The sequence below is a fragment of the Lissotriton vulgaris genome, chromosome 4_1 (genome assembly GCF_964263255.1).
Source record: "Lissotriton vulgaris chromosome 4_1, aLisVul1.2, whole genome shotgun sequence".
Classification (NCBI taxonomy): domain Eukaryota; kingdom Metazoa; phylum Chordata; class Amphibia; order Caudata; family Salamandridae; genus Lissotriton; species Lissotriton vulgaris.
The window spans coordinates 1547211459-1547225782 of record NC_141691.1 but is presented as its reverse complement, the minus strand read 5'-3'; the positions used below and the strand labels follow the sequence as shown (position 1 = coordinate 1547225782).

The window sequence follows — 14324 nt, the reverse complement described above, 5'->3', positions numbered from 1 at the left end:
ACTACTGATCTGCATTGGTATTGATCTTATTTGGAGAATCCCAGAGTTTTGGAAGAAATTTGGAAGAAGATTAGCTATCATAAAGGTTATTGCTTATGTAGCCTTGGAGTTAAAAATAATATACCCCATTTGTTTCTTGATCATCTACTTTTTATAGAGATAAGAAAACAAACTATTCGCTCAATATTTAAAAAGCATGGAGTGCTATTTAGATTTGAAGCACTGAGCACTTTATTTGCAGTGAAATGTTATGGTATTGTGATCGCAGTTGCAAGATTTAATAATGCCTTACAGAAAAAAGCCATTATCTACTTACAAAGAAGTAGGGGAGGGCGGAACTTGTGGAATTGCGCTCAGTGGAATTTAGTGCTGGGAGCTTGTTCTGCACTGTAAGATCAGTGAGAACTGCACCACACAGCACGCCAGAGTGCCCTGCTACTTTCTGACACTCAAGCAGATTTTCTACTGAAGTGTCAGCTTTCTTAACGTGAACGGTCCTGACTTGCCATGACTGCTCGTGTTGAGAAAATCTTGCCAGTGGCGTACCAGCACCCATAAATCGCACTAGAGGACGCAAACTCTCAATTGCGCTCACCAACTTAACGTTGATGTGGCACATGGGAGAAAAACTCCTTCACTTGGTGGTTGGTGGAGTTTTGCCGGAACTCGGAGTTACAAGCATAACGCAGAGTGAACAAAACTTTGCAAACTCCGCCAGGGTAACACATTTTATCGCCCACCCCTACAAAGAAGTCACCAAGCGTTTGAGGCTAAATGCTGTGTACCTATCATGAAGATTTTAATTTGCATTACATTTTAAACAAGACATTCACGCCCTAGCCATCAGCAGACTGGACTACGGCAACGCACTCTACGCCAAAGTAAACAAAAGCCTCACCCCCAAGCTACAGAACATCCAGAACGCAGCTGCAAGACTGGTCCTCAACCTGCCAAGACACTGCCACATCTCCTAGCACCTGCGCACACTCCACTGGATCCCCATCGAGGCGAGAGTCACCTTTAAGATGATCACCCACGCACACAAGGCCCTCCACGACACCGGACCAGCATACCTGAACAGCTGACTCAAATTCCACGCACCCCAGAGGACCCTTCTATCAGCCCAGCTCTCCTATGCCGTGGTTCCCCGCACCAGAAAGACCAGGTCGGGAGCCCGCTCCTTCTCATTCCTCGCGGCCAGAGCCTGGAAAGTCCTTCCACCCCACCTCAGACAGACAACATCGCTCCCCATCTTCACAAGAAACCTCAAAACCTGGCTCTTCGACAGACCCCCTCCTTAATAGAATGAAACCTGCAACCCCAGCGCCTCAAGACCCTTATTCCTACAAAATGATTTCATAGAAATTAAATAATTTGACTGCTTGACGGACATGCGAATGTTAATTCAGTAGGGTGACTTGAATTTGGTAGGCTGTATAGCCTCTAAATGAAAACACTTCATCAAATCTCTACAGTAAAGTGCATTAGCAGCAACACGTCACTATAGTGTTTCTGCCCGGTTTATTTGTTTGCTTTGGTGGTTCTCATGACATGCTGCGCGTTAATGGTTCAGTCATTGTTTAATTCTGAAGTTCCTTGCTCTCACCCGCCGGGATAAAAACAAGCCAGAGGAAAAGGGAGGGACGCGCTTACTGTATAGCATACTGTAGATCCAGGACACGCACCCTCCCACTGACTGTCACATAAAAGCATGCACAGCTGGGGAGGCGAACAGCTCAGACCGTACCTGCCTCCGGACGAGACGCGGAGTGGCTCACTTCATCGGGGAGCTAAACAGGTCGGGTCCGAAAAGACACCGTCACCGCCTCTCATTGAACTGAAGCCCCAGAGCCTGGCACCGAAGGGAACTCTGAGCGCAGAGAGGCAGCAGATGGCTGACAAAAGTTTCATTGAAGACTCCGGTTCCAATTCCGTGAAGGAGGATTTAGAATGGGGCTATGAGGAAGGTAGGACGATATAACGCAGCCGCGTTGCTGTCAGTGTGTTTTTACCCTGTTATTGAGAAATCTGGCAAAGTGGAGCGAGGCTGCTGTGGCGAAGGATTCAAATTACTATTTATTAGAGTCTTAAATGTGCGGACTGACTGTCTCACACATGAGCTCTTTTTTGTTTATTGTCTAAGCACTGTAGCGTGCCTTCTCTGTGTGCTGGGGCAATTACAAGGAAACTCGGTGTATTCTTTGGCTTGGCTACACAACCGTTGAACGGATTTACATAGCGTGCAGCACCAGGAAGGTACGTTGCAGGATTCACAGCTTCATACGTGTAACATTTAAAAACATACCATGCCCGGGCAGTTGTTTACTGTACACGGCGCTCCTTTCAAAAGTTACAGGTGGTGTTTGCCCACAAACTCTCGGAGTCAGCCTGAGAGAGGCTAGGCTGTGCCTGCACGGGTCTGACGCATCTTCGCTGGTGCCTCTAGTGCGGCTCCTGCCTCAGCAATAAAAGTAACATTAGTTTCCTACGCGAGTGACCGAGTCTGTGTTTGCTTTGCTCGCAATGCCACCCTCAGGGTGTGCTGACAGCTCTCCTTCGTTCGAAATTCCATGTAAGGACTGCGCTTGGCATCGCCTCCTTCCTTCGCCTAGAAAATTAGTATATATTAAAAACAAAATGGAACATTCCACTTTGGCAAAAGGAGAAGGTATTAAAAAATAAATTGCAACATGAAAAATATTAATAAGAAAACATTGAGGTGTTTAGTCAGCACGTTAAAGGTGGCGCGTGACTCTTCTTCCACGCCTACAGTTTAAGTTGGGGTCCCTTCGCGTGGACACGATTTGCAGAAAATTCAGCTTGGTTAATCAAATCCTCTCTCTGCCCACCTGGATGCAGAGTTCCCCCCCCCCACCCTGCACATTCTTTAACGTTTCTGACGAGGAACAATTGAAGGGCATTGGAGTGTGACTGTGAGGTGGCACAGCTCAATCCTTTCCCAATCCCTTCCACTCCCTTCCTGTGTGTTGTGTTGTAATGCTGGCAGAAGCACACTTCACGCTGTTAATGGTGCTTTCTGGAAGGTGTGGCTATTTTGTTAACCCATGTAAGGTGTCTGCTCAACCCTGTTATGCGCAAAGGAGTGCTTCTCAAACCCTGTTTTGCACACACAAGTGCTTCTCAACAACTGTTATGAATACACGAATGCAGTGAAGAAGACTACAAATGTAGTAGTCAAGCACACCTGAAGTAACCATACATAAGATCAGTTATTACAGTAGTTTATTTGTTTCATTACAACCCCAAGCAGCTCTTTAAGTTTGCATTCAAAAGACTTTTCTAAGAATTAACATTTAGAACTTTGACAGAGCAGATTGCAAATGAACACATTATTCTTTTCTTTAATTCCAGTCCATTTACTATAAAATTGTTTTATTTTTGTCATTCAGCAATTTGGGTTACCATACGAAATGCAGAACGTGTGCAACAAATGATGCACACATTCAAAGAGGAATTCACCACACATTTTGCTCATCTAGTTTGCGTTTAGATGCACAAAAAGTGTCATCTGTTTGGATAAAGGGCAAGTCCTGGTTCACAGTATCAGGATGTGAGTGCATTTATCTCAGCAGATTGTATTTGATAGTGAGGAAAATCTGCAAGTAGGGCCAGTTTCCTGCAGCCCTTTTATAATATTAGTAGTCGAAATATGAATGCTCTCAGCAGAGACAATGGTGTATTACTGGGATAGTAGGAATATTCACAAAGTCATAACACAGTTCTATTCATAGACCTTCTTTGTGTTTTTTCATACACAATTTGCGCGCATACCTTATGTGCTAAAGAAATTTTGGAAGTGTGTAAATAAGTTGTGACAAGCACCCACAAACCTTTGCATTTACTGGGACTGTAAGGGAAACTATTTCATCACCTTGACAATACAGACAGGAAATACACAAAAACAACGACTGAAATACCACATTTTTTGGGGTTTTGTGTAAAGAAAACTCATACACATACACACAGATATACTTTATCTCTCCCTCTCTCTCTACTACTGTTTAAGGGCCTGATTTAGAACTGGGCACTTGGAAACTCGTCCATTTGGTGGTGGAAGAGTTAAAGCCTTTTGCAGAGGAATCTCTTCAGGTGGAGAATCTTCGAAAAGAATATTCGCTATAATTATCCTTGGGCTGGTGTAATGACACCGCCAGATTCTCCACGGAGCGTAATTCTTCAGTGGAGGATTGAGCACTTAATCCACAAATTAAAAGATTTTCTATTGCCACTCATCTCTAAATCAATGTGTAATTGTTGGAGGTGCCGTGGCTGTATGAATTGATATAATGAAAAAGGTTTACATGTTAGGTGAGCATTTCTACCTTGTTAAGGGTATATAAACTGAGGTTAAACCTAAAACGTTAAGCTGCAAAATTCTGTGATTTACAGCTAACCAAAATAATGTGTCATGAAAGAAAATAACGCCAGACAAAGATAAAATGAAAGTTGACTAAACGCGCTATGCTAAATAAATAACAAAGCATTCCATTGGTACAGCCAGTAGGTCTCACCTTCGGGGTCTACTGGCTTTGCCAATGCTTTTTGGAAATGCTGACCAGAATTAGTAAAAATCAATACTTTTTGCCAGTCTATTTTAGTATCAGCAAAGAAAAGCGTGCAATGATGTGGCCACTATTGGTAGTCGCAATATTCTGCAGGCATCATTGCGCATGCAAGAACACAGAATATTGCGCGGGAGCCATTTTCTTTGATTTTTGATTGACTAATTTAAGATAGTGGACAACATTCAGATTAATCAATAGAAAAAAGAAATCACAAGCACTCCAATGCTTTTGTGATGGACCTGCAGCAATTCTCTGCCTGGCCTCCAAAAAATTATATTTAAAACATACGTGTTAAAAAAAGAACAGCAGAATTGGAGGGGGAATGGAAGAGCAGATGATAAAGTGGGTTGGGGGAAAGCAACAGAAAGAGAGCAGGCACGTGCAAGTGAAATGAGCACCAGTGGCAGGGTAGAAGCACACGAGGGAGACAGCAATTCAGAGGTGTGAGGGAATATCTAGTAGAGTGAATGAGCTGCAAAGAGAAAGAGAGCAAACACAAACCATTGGCCAGTATTATGGGGGATGAGAAACACAAGAGTTAGAGAGCTGCAAAACACATGTACTCTACTGAAGTGCTTAACTAAAAAGAAAAAAAGTTGCTAACTAAATATTAGCAGTGGAAGGATATGGCGCAATAAAGTCCCAATGCAATGCAGCGGGTGCAACAAAATTCGTTTTATTTATTTATATGTTTACTTACCTCTAATCAGCAATAATCAGTAATTTACTACCCCCCACCCTACCCCTCCCCTGCCTCACATCAGCATCTGGCAGCACTCCCACCATGGGTAGCTACTGGTTCTAAGACTCTGTAAGCTCTATGTAAGCACACAATAGGTCTTTCGCAAACCGGGACCTTGAACTGTCTGGTAGGCTACATCTAATATATGCATAAACATATATATAAATAAATAAATAAATACATAATCTTGGAGGACCTTCCAAGCATAGGTATCTGGTAACAGAGTATTCCACAGAATAACAACTACAGGGAGACACAAACGTAGTGGTACAATGCCAAATTCCGTCAATTGCCACTTGGCAATATTTTTTTCCGGTGACGATCCAAAATGCAAGCTCGAGTGTGATTTGGCATTCCCTAGCGCTATTTACTAATGCGGATAGTCACAAGCAGTTGTGGTCAGAGGTCTGCGTCTCAAATAGATTTGCTAGTGCCAAAGTTGATTTTCTACTCGCGTGGAAAGCAAAAGCCAACTTGAATGCCCACATGCTCTTGAACACCGCATGGTGCTGTTCGCATTGACTTTTCAGTGCCGCTTAAGCTACTGGTGCTAAATTGCAGCGTGAGCAGTACCGCATGCATATTTTCTGCCCATTGGAGGAACTCAGTGGAATCTCATGGAGTTTTTTTGTAACTCTGGGAATTCCACACAGTGAAACTCCACGAGTTCCGCCCAACCATGCACAAAAGAAGAAACAGTATTCAAGAGAATGCAGCTGAAGTACACAGCAGAATACTACACTTGAGACAGTATGTCTTGTCATGTTCCATCTGCTGACTCAGGGGCATCCTACTTGCCTAACAGATCTACTTTACACTGATCTTCCATGCTGATTCCTCGGATTTCCTGACCGATGCCAAACCGCACCCTATTTTAAAAATCAAAAACATGGTGATTAGAGTATTAGCATATCACACCTTTACTGCACATAGAATATCATTCAAATATCTCATATTTGTCATAAATTCATAGTGTAAGAGGGACATCCTGCAACACAGTGTAATACACCCTGCTGGTTCTCCAGCCTCCTTTATTACAAAGGGTTTATTACGGTTCAGTGGAACGTCTGTGATGGAAATCATATAACAATTATTTGTGATATGGAAAATTAATTGTATTCTGGGACATTTAGTCTGTACATGGCCTAACGTGCGCACCCATTATATAATAAATGCATGTTAAGAGTTCATATACCATAATGTGCTAATTATTTCTTCATGACATGATTATAATATTAATATTTGTAAAGTCCACTATATGTTGTTATTCTCTCATGGGTAAGGCATGATACGTGTGCCATGCAGAATTCTGGGTCATGGATGTAGAAGTTTACATTGCCATTATCAATTAATTCCATCGTCCAGGTTCAAAGAAATATCCCTTTGACCAGCATCAGGTGTAAGGGCTGCACATCTCCTTGTGCACCCTCAGGTCTTAAACCAGCAAACACTACAACAATCGTTCTTTTAGAACGGAATGTGGAATTTCCTTTGGTTCAAAGCTCATACGTTTCACTCCATTTCAGCTCATTTTCAAAACATATGTCAGCAACAAAGACTGATCTGCACAACACATTCATCCATGCATTATAAATGTTGTTTGTGTTTAATATATATTTAGGTCTGGCGTTACATTCATACATATGCATAACATGCTTTCAGTAATCTCTTTTTATACATTGGTCTGTTGTGTTGTCATTCACATTTTGCTTCCACCTACCGCAGTAAACAGTATAGGGCACTGGGTTACTGACTCTTATCAATGTGAGTTTGCACCATGTGAATATCCCCACATCAAGTAGTGCACTTCATTGCCTCCCCTTGTGGGGCAAAGTTCTTTTATCATCATGTTTTTTTAACATTTCTTTTTTCGTGCACGTAGATTCACGTAGAGTGCTAGGGGCCGCTCGTTTGTTGTAATGTGCATGGCATCCAGTGCTCTAGCTCATGCTAGACCTGGGGAACTATTTGTTGGTATTTGCGTATGTGCACAAATAAATGAAACCTTGATCGGCCTGGAGCCACTTTGACCCAACACCCCGCTGTTTACTGAGATTGTCCTTCTCAGAAGCAGAGACTGCCGCAATGGCAAGTAAGCTGCTAACTACGAGAAGGGTTGAAAGCATTTTAACAAGGACTCATGGCTGCTCGTCCCTGAAGAGGGTGGCTTGTGAAGCGTACTACAGAATTCTCTTACACGTCCCACAGTTCTTAGTCGCTGGAACCCGTAGAACGGCTTCCTCGCTGAACTTTCTGAACGTTACAAGAGTAAATGAATTATAAACATGAAAAACATGTGTTTCTCTATGCATTAACAGTACATATAAAAGTAAGTCATTTGCTTCGTACTGAACATAAAATACTGATCAGCAGCTGCTAGTCTTCACATCACAGAAGACCCTATTTTTATTGAAAGATTAACTTTGATCAATATTTATTTTAACAGGGTGTTTTCTTTGCACTCACGATTTATTTGTCAATTATACCAAATTGTTCCAACAAAATCATTCCATTATTGAAAACAAGTAACTGAATACTGCAGAGGACAGAACTAAACAGATGGCATGTGGCAACTTCCATTTTGCCCCCTCGATCTAAGAGCACAATGTTCTGAGCCCCACTGCACTCTTTCATAGCCACTTCTGCTAAACATGGAGGATCATTGGCACTGCTTGATTATGAGGCAAATGTTTATTTTATGCTCTGTGCTGTTTGCTTAAAGCATTTTTAATAAATGACTGTCAGATTTGGCTTACTCAGTGGGTGTACCCACAGAGTGTTTGCTTTGTGGCCTCTTCTTTTTGTTGGTTTTGGGACTCTAAGCACTTTACCACTGATGTTCATATGCTCTCCATGTAAATTGTGCTTATGGATTAGTGTGTCCATGATTGGCTTATGTGATTTAGTACTAAGTCCCTAGTTAAATGCACTGTGTGTGCCCCGGGCCTGTAAATCAAATGCTGCTAGTGGGCCTGCAGCACGGATTGTGCCACCCAAACATGTAGCCTTAAAAGTTGTCTCAGACCTGCCACTGCAGTGTCTGTGCGCAGTTTTTACTCTCATGTCAAATTGCCCTAACCTTCCCTTTCCTTACATATAAGGCACCCTGATGGGCAGGGTGCAGTGAATGTGAAAGGTAGGACATGTCCTGGTTTGTGTGACCTGTCTTGATAGTGAAATACTGCCAATTTAGTTTTTCACTATTGCAAGGTTATCTGTCCCATGGGCTAACATGGGAATTGCCTTGTAACATCTTACAAGCCTAACTTTCCATTGGGACAAGATAGAGAAATAGAGTTTATATCCCTGAACTCAGGATTTAAAAATACATCTTTTTAGTAAAGATGATTTTTATATTATGTGTTTGAAAATACTGCTTTTAGAAAGTGGGCATTTTCTTGACTAACCATTCTGTGTGTCTCTGCTGGTTTGTGTATTGATTGTCTGGTTTGGGAGTGTCAGGGTCTGGGGATGTGAATTCACTGTAGATAGCCCCAAGGGGGTTGAGGTATGTCTTGCCTTTCCTGGGTGACTCATAGTTGGGTTGAATAGGCCTGGTCTGCATTTAGAGTGGCGGGATGAGTATTCACTAGTACCTGAATGGGCAGTGTCTCCTCTCCACACTGCTGTCTGCACCTCCTGTAGTGAAGCTGGGCCAGAGAGAGCAGAACTGGTTTAGACTGGGCTCAGAGACCCTTGCCACAAAGAGAACTAAGAATATATGTGGTATAGATATTGTGGCCCTGACCCAAGGTCTTTAGAACTCTTTTAGTTCAAGGAACCTGCCAAGAAGAAGCGCTGGAGAAGCTGTAAGGAGGAACTGCCACTTTGATGTGTGCTTTGCTGTGTTGGCCTGCAGTGGCTGCTTCTGTCTTGGGCAGAGAAAGGACTGGATTGAAGTTTTTGCAACTTCTTCGTTTGAGTTTCTCCAAGGGTTTGAGGTAGAGCGTGCCCCCATTCAAGAAGTCCCAGAAACAGCAAAGACTTTACCTTCCTCTGGGTACAGAGTGTCTCAGTTGCCCCAGAAGGAAACTGCAACCCGACGCTGTCACCAAAACTGCTGAAAGTTCTATGACCTGAAGGCACCGCAGAGGGCACTCTGATGATGATGACCACCGCCGCCACTGACCCCCTGCTTGAACCGCGACCGGTGGGTACCACACCCCAGAGCGCCTCGCTTCACTCCACCGCCCTGGTCTCACTGAAGATGATGTTGCCAGCTGACATGGCCGCCATGATCTGCACCGTGGTTTGGGGCACCAATCTTAAGCTACACGAAACGCCACTGCATCCCACACCACAGTCACGGCCCACCGACTCCAGCCCTATTGACCACCGATCTTTGACTGACACCACCACTTGCACTGTGAGGTCAGCTCCGCGACAAACACTGCCCCGCTTCGCACCGCAGCCCTGGTGTCACCTATGCTGCTGGACAACTGCCACAGAGCCGCTGACTTCACCACGACCTTAGGGCACTGCACGCCGCACTGCTCCACTTTACACCGCAGCCTCGACAACTACAACCTCCGGCCCACACTGCTGCAATCGGCCTGAACAAAAGGTACTGTTGACAAGTCTTCTGACACGACGCCGGTCCGCATCGACGCGGTCAACCAAAACTGTTGGATTTGGTTGTGTTCAGCACTGCAGTAGCACCAGATCTAGCTACTGACTTCAAAAACTGCATTTTTGAGGTTATTCTTGGAAATTGCATATTTTGATCACGGTATGGTGGATTATTATCGTTTATGATCTTGATTGCACGGAAAGAATATTGGATATCTTTCTAAAACTGGTGTGGTGTCCATTTGTACAGTTTTCACTGTATTACAGTATGATTTTGTGCAAATGCTTTACACACTGCCTCTGAGATAAACCTGACTGCTCGTGCCAAGCTACCAAGGGGGTGAACATGGGTTATTTTAGAAGTGTATCCCCCTTATCCTGACCGGGAAGTAGGGTCCCTACTTGGGCAGGGTAACAACCTGCCAAACAGAGAACCCCATTTCTAACAATGATGAACAGCTCTAGAATCTTAATGAGCCTTTTCTATAACTCACACCCATAAAAACTATTTATTTTGTTAGTAGAATGCAAGACAAGATGGTCCATCACACAGACGAGCTATTAGCATTAATGCCATAATTCAATTGCTCAAGTCCGAGTTATCTTTGACTGAACTCACTTATCACTACTTACCACTTATCACTACTTACCAGAAGAACGTATCACACTACTTTGGGTCCCTTTTCTGCCACTTGTGACATGTTTAAAACAAACAGATTTGTAGAACATGCACATGCTTGAACTGAATACAGAAAAGATTTGAATACAAATTCAAACATTCAATCTGGTGCAGTTCTGCTGATGTTCCTCATAAAAAGACACCCCCATGTATGTAGATGGTGTGGAAGGCCGAATTTGTTTGAAATGTTTGTCCATTCTATAGCATTGAAAAAAAGTGCACACCACGTTTACAAACGAGGCCACATTAGTTTCTTTCTGTGGAAAAGACAAATCTATGAGGCATATTATCAAGAACAGGCAATAAAATTATCGCTGCTTTATCGGCAGGAAACTGCCGCTAAAGCGGCGATAATGATCTTGATAATATGTCCTTGTGAATTCCCATAGCAGCCCAGGTTAACACCAGAACCTGGACTGCTATGGGAATTCACAAGGACATATTATCAAGGCCATTATCGCCGCTTTAGCTGCAGTTTCCTGCCGATAAGTGGCGATAATTTTATCGCCTGTTCTTGATAATATGCCCATATGTTCCCTTCTCATGGAAGCGACCCCTCCCCCGCCAGGTGCAGAGTTTCCCAACCATCTCACGACTGTGCTTATTAAATTCAAATAACTTGTGCATCTTTCTAGGAAATCAATCAAAATGACGAGATCTTCATTCAAAATGTTTATTCCACTTTTCAGAGAAATACCATATTAGAGTTATGGAATTACTTAGGTAACCCTTTAGTACACCAGCAAAATAAACATGTATCACTACTTATATTGCAATAAGCTTTGCAGGAGTCACTTCCTTATGCTGTAGATATGAGTCTTATACGTGGATGATGCTGCATGTTTGCCTGTTGCTTTAAACTAATTATAGTGGGGCATATTATCAAGGAGGTTTATCTCCCCTTTTTTGGCTTTAAAAGCCAAGAAAGCAGAGATAAAATTATCTTCCTATTACCTAGCTGTCTCTAACACTACTTGGCGACAGCTAGTAGGAGATAGCGACCATCTTGGGCCCCACTTTGCATGTCAGTGATATTTATCGCTAATGACATGCAAAGTGGGCGTGCCAAGATGTTAGCGACTGGAAACAGTTGCTAACATCGCTATCTCCTATTACCAACTTTTAGAGATATTTGCGCTAAGCGCGAATATCTCCAAAAGCTAACACCTGCCCTGAGCAGTTCTTAGCCATGTTATCCAATGGGAGGTGGATAACATGGCTAAGAGCATTAGCTTGCTAATGCATGAATATCGCTGACTTTTCAGTGATATTCATGCATTGCGGCCGATTTTTATCGCATTTGCGATAAACTTTGGTAATAGCAAGGTTTATCTGCGATTAAAATCGCTGCGGCTCGGCGATAATTTTTTCACGCTAACCAAGCAATAGCGATATATTGCTTGGTAATATGCCCCAGTGTTTTTCACATAAAAGCACAAGACACACTTGACTCTCGTGTTTGGGTCCATGTTATTATTCAATGTGCCTCTTCACTGATTCGCGGATGTGTCTGTGTGGTATTGCAGAGGTGTGACTGGATCAATGCAATTAATGAGTCAGAGGGCAGAAGAATGGACGCATACATGCAAGGATAAGTCACAGAGAGAATGCATGAAATATTTATACGAGTACCTAAACTCACGAAATGATGAAAAGGCACTTTTGAGCTATGAGCCAGACATACCAGCTTTACCAATGCTTGTTTGTAGTACGCTATCAAATGTCACAAATGGTCAGCTGCAACGAGTCACATGAAGTGGTCGGGTTTGTGCAGTACAAAGTTATAAAATGAATGATGAAACCTTGTTTTGAAGTGCAACGCATCTTTAAGACACAATGTTCATTGCATAGACCCGAAAATGATTGTGACATCAATTTACTTGATGATGTACAAAAAAACAAGCCTCGACAAAACTAAAAGGTACTACTATTGAGCTGCCGCATGCAAACAGTAATTGGGCACACCCTCAGAGCTTGGGAGCAAAACCCCAAATGTAAAACGTCCTGGATAAACTCATTAAATACATCACATTAATGGGTTTCTTGGGATATCTGTTGTTCGCGATCTAGGGCCATATGTATCAAGGCCAAATGGGTTCGCAAACGCTGAAATTCGCAGAATTTCGGTGTTTGCGAACCCATGTTCGCAAAATGGTATGTATCAAACAATTTGGGAGCAAAATAAGGAATCGCAAAATTTGCCATTCCTTATTTTGCGAATGCATTTAAGGAATCGCACATTTTGCGATTCCTTAAATGCAATGTATCAATGAAAATAAAATTCCAAAATGCCCTTAAGGAATCGCAAATTACCACCAACTTCTAGTTGGTGGTAAGTTGTGAATTCTTTTAAAAAAGCATTTTTTTGAAAATCCAATGGTGCCATGTGACGCTCATACATGCCCTTAGGGCATGTATGTGCGCCATATGCGCACACATGTCATTTTCAGGGTTGCCAGCAGGGTGTTCTTGAGACACCCCATGCACCCTTGAAATTATTCTCAATTTGCGATTAGCAAATTGCGAATCGCAAATTGAGAATAATTTCCCATTCATTCCTATGGGCCTCCTGGCCCATAGAAATGAATGGGAAATTATTCCTTAATTGCGATTAGCAATTTGCTAATCGCAATTAAGGAATTTAAAGGAATCGCTTAAAAATAGCGAATTTCTTCATACATACCATTTTGCGATTTCTAAATAGCGATTACTTAAAAATCGCTATTAAGGAATAGCAAAAGGGTATGTTGATACATATGGCCCCTAGTCCTTTCTGTAACAGTCGCACCCTATTCCTAAAATGGCGCATGTCTCGGCGGAGTATTCACGTCTTTATTGCTCTGACAATGAAATTCAGTGACTGCTTCCATTGTAGGTCTCAAAGGTTTAATACTCTAACAATGCTTTCATATATCATCGAAATGTTCACTCTCGCAGAGCAATAAGCCTACTTTGCTTAAATGTAAACCTATTTCATTTCTCATCCATCAGTCCTTTCGGAGCCTGAATCAGTGCTGTCAAATGGCTTCTTTTTATGTGTACAAGCCTTGTGTTTAATCTCGGGGTTTTAAGAAACTTTCTTAGAATTTCGATAATATTTGCTCTACTATGCTACACTTGTATCCTTCATGTACATAAAAACAATCTAAAACATACTTTAAAACTGAAAATACTTTAGATTAATTTCATGTCTTTTGCACTTTTACTAGCTGTTTCCTGGTTATGGTAAAATGATTGTTTAAGGCATTGCTGATTGTTACAACGCAGATTGTCTGATTAGCTTTAGTGAGACACTCCTTAAATTATGAGATAGTGGTCCTCTAAGATTCTTAAATTACATAAGACTCTTAATTTTGATATTATCTAAGTGCCACACTTTTGTGCATGACATATAGATCATTGTGAGAAATTGGGTTATTGGTTGGAGGGGGCGGGGCTACTCAATTAGCAATCACAATCCTTGCCAGGGTGAGGCACAAACAAACCCTAAATCAACCTCTGTTCCACCCTCTTGAAGCCTGGTACAGAGCACTCAGGATTAATTTAGACGCAATACGAAAAGTATTTATGCAGCACTTCAAACAGTAATAAAGTGAAAACACAACACCAATTTGGAAAAGGTACAGCAGAATCTAATAAATAAATCATGGCCAAAAAGATAAAAATCACATCAGTAGATCCGGAGACATGACATTTTATCTATTTGAGGGAAAATAGTGTCAAAAAGCGTAGAGTGCCACTCACAGCT

General features: G+C 42.3%; 1 protein-coding gene across 1 annotated transcript in view; it reads left to right on the top strand.

The window, feature by feature from the left end:
• Positions 1-1704: 1704 nt before the first annotated feature.
• CA8 (carbonic anhydrase 8 (inactive)) overlaps positions 1705-14324 on the top strand; it is a 644063-nt gene continuing 631443 nt past the window's right edge. Inside the window, exon 1 of the mRNA XM_086965784.1 lies at positions 1705-1967. Within this exon, the coding sequence (XP_086821910.1) occupies positions 1712-1967 (256 nt within the window). The 5' untranslated portion in view covers positions 1705-1711. The remainder of the gene's footprint in view (positions 1968-14324) is intronic.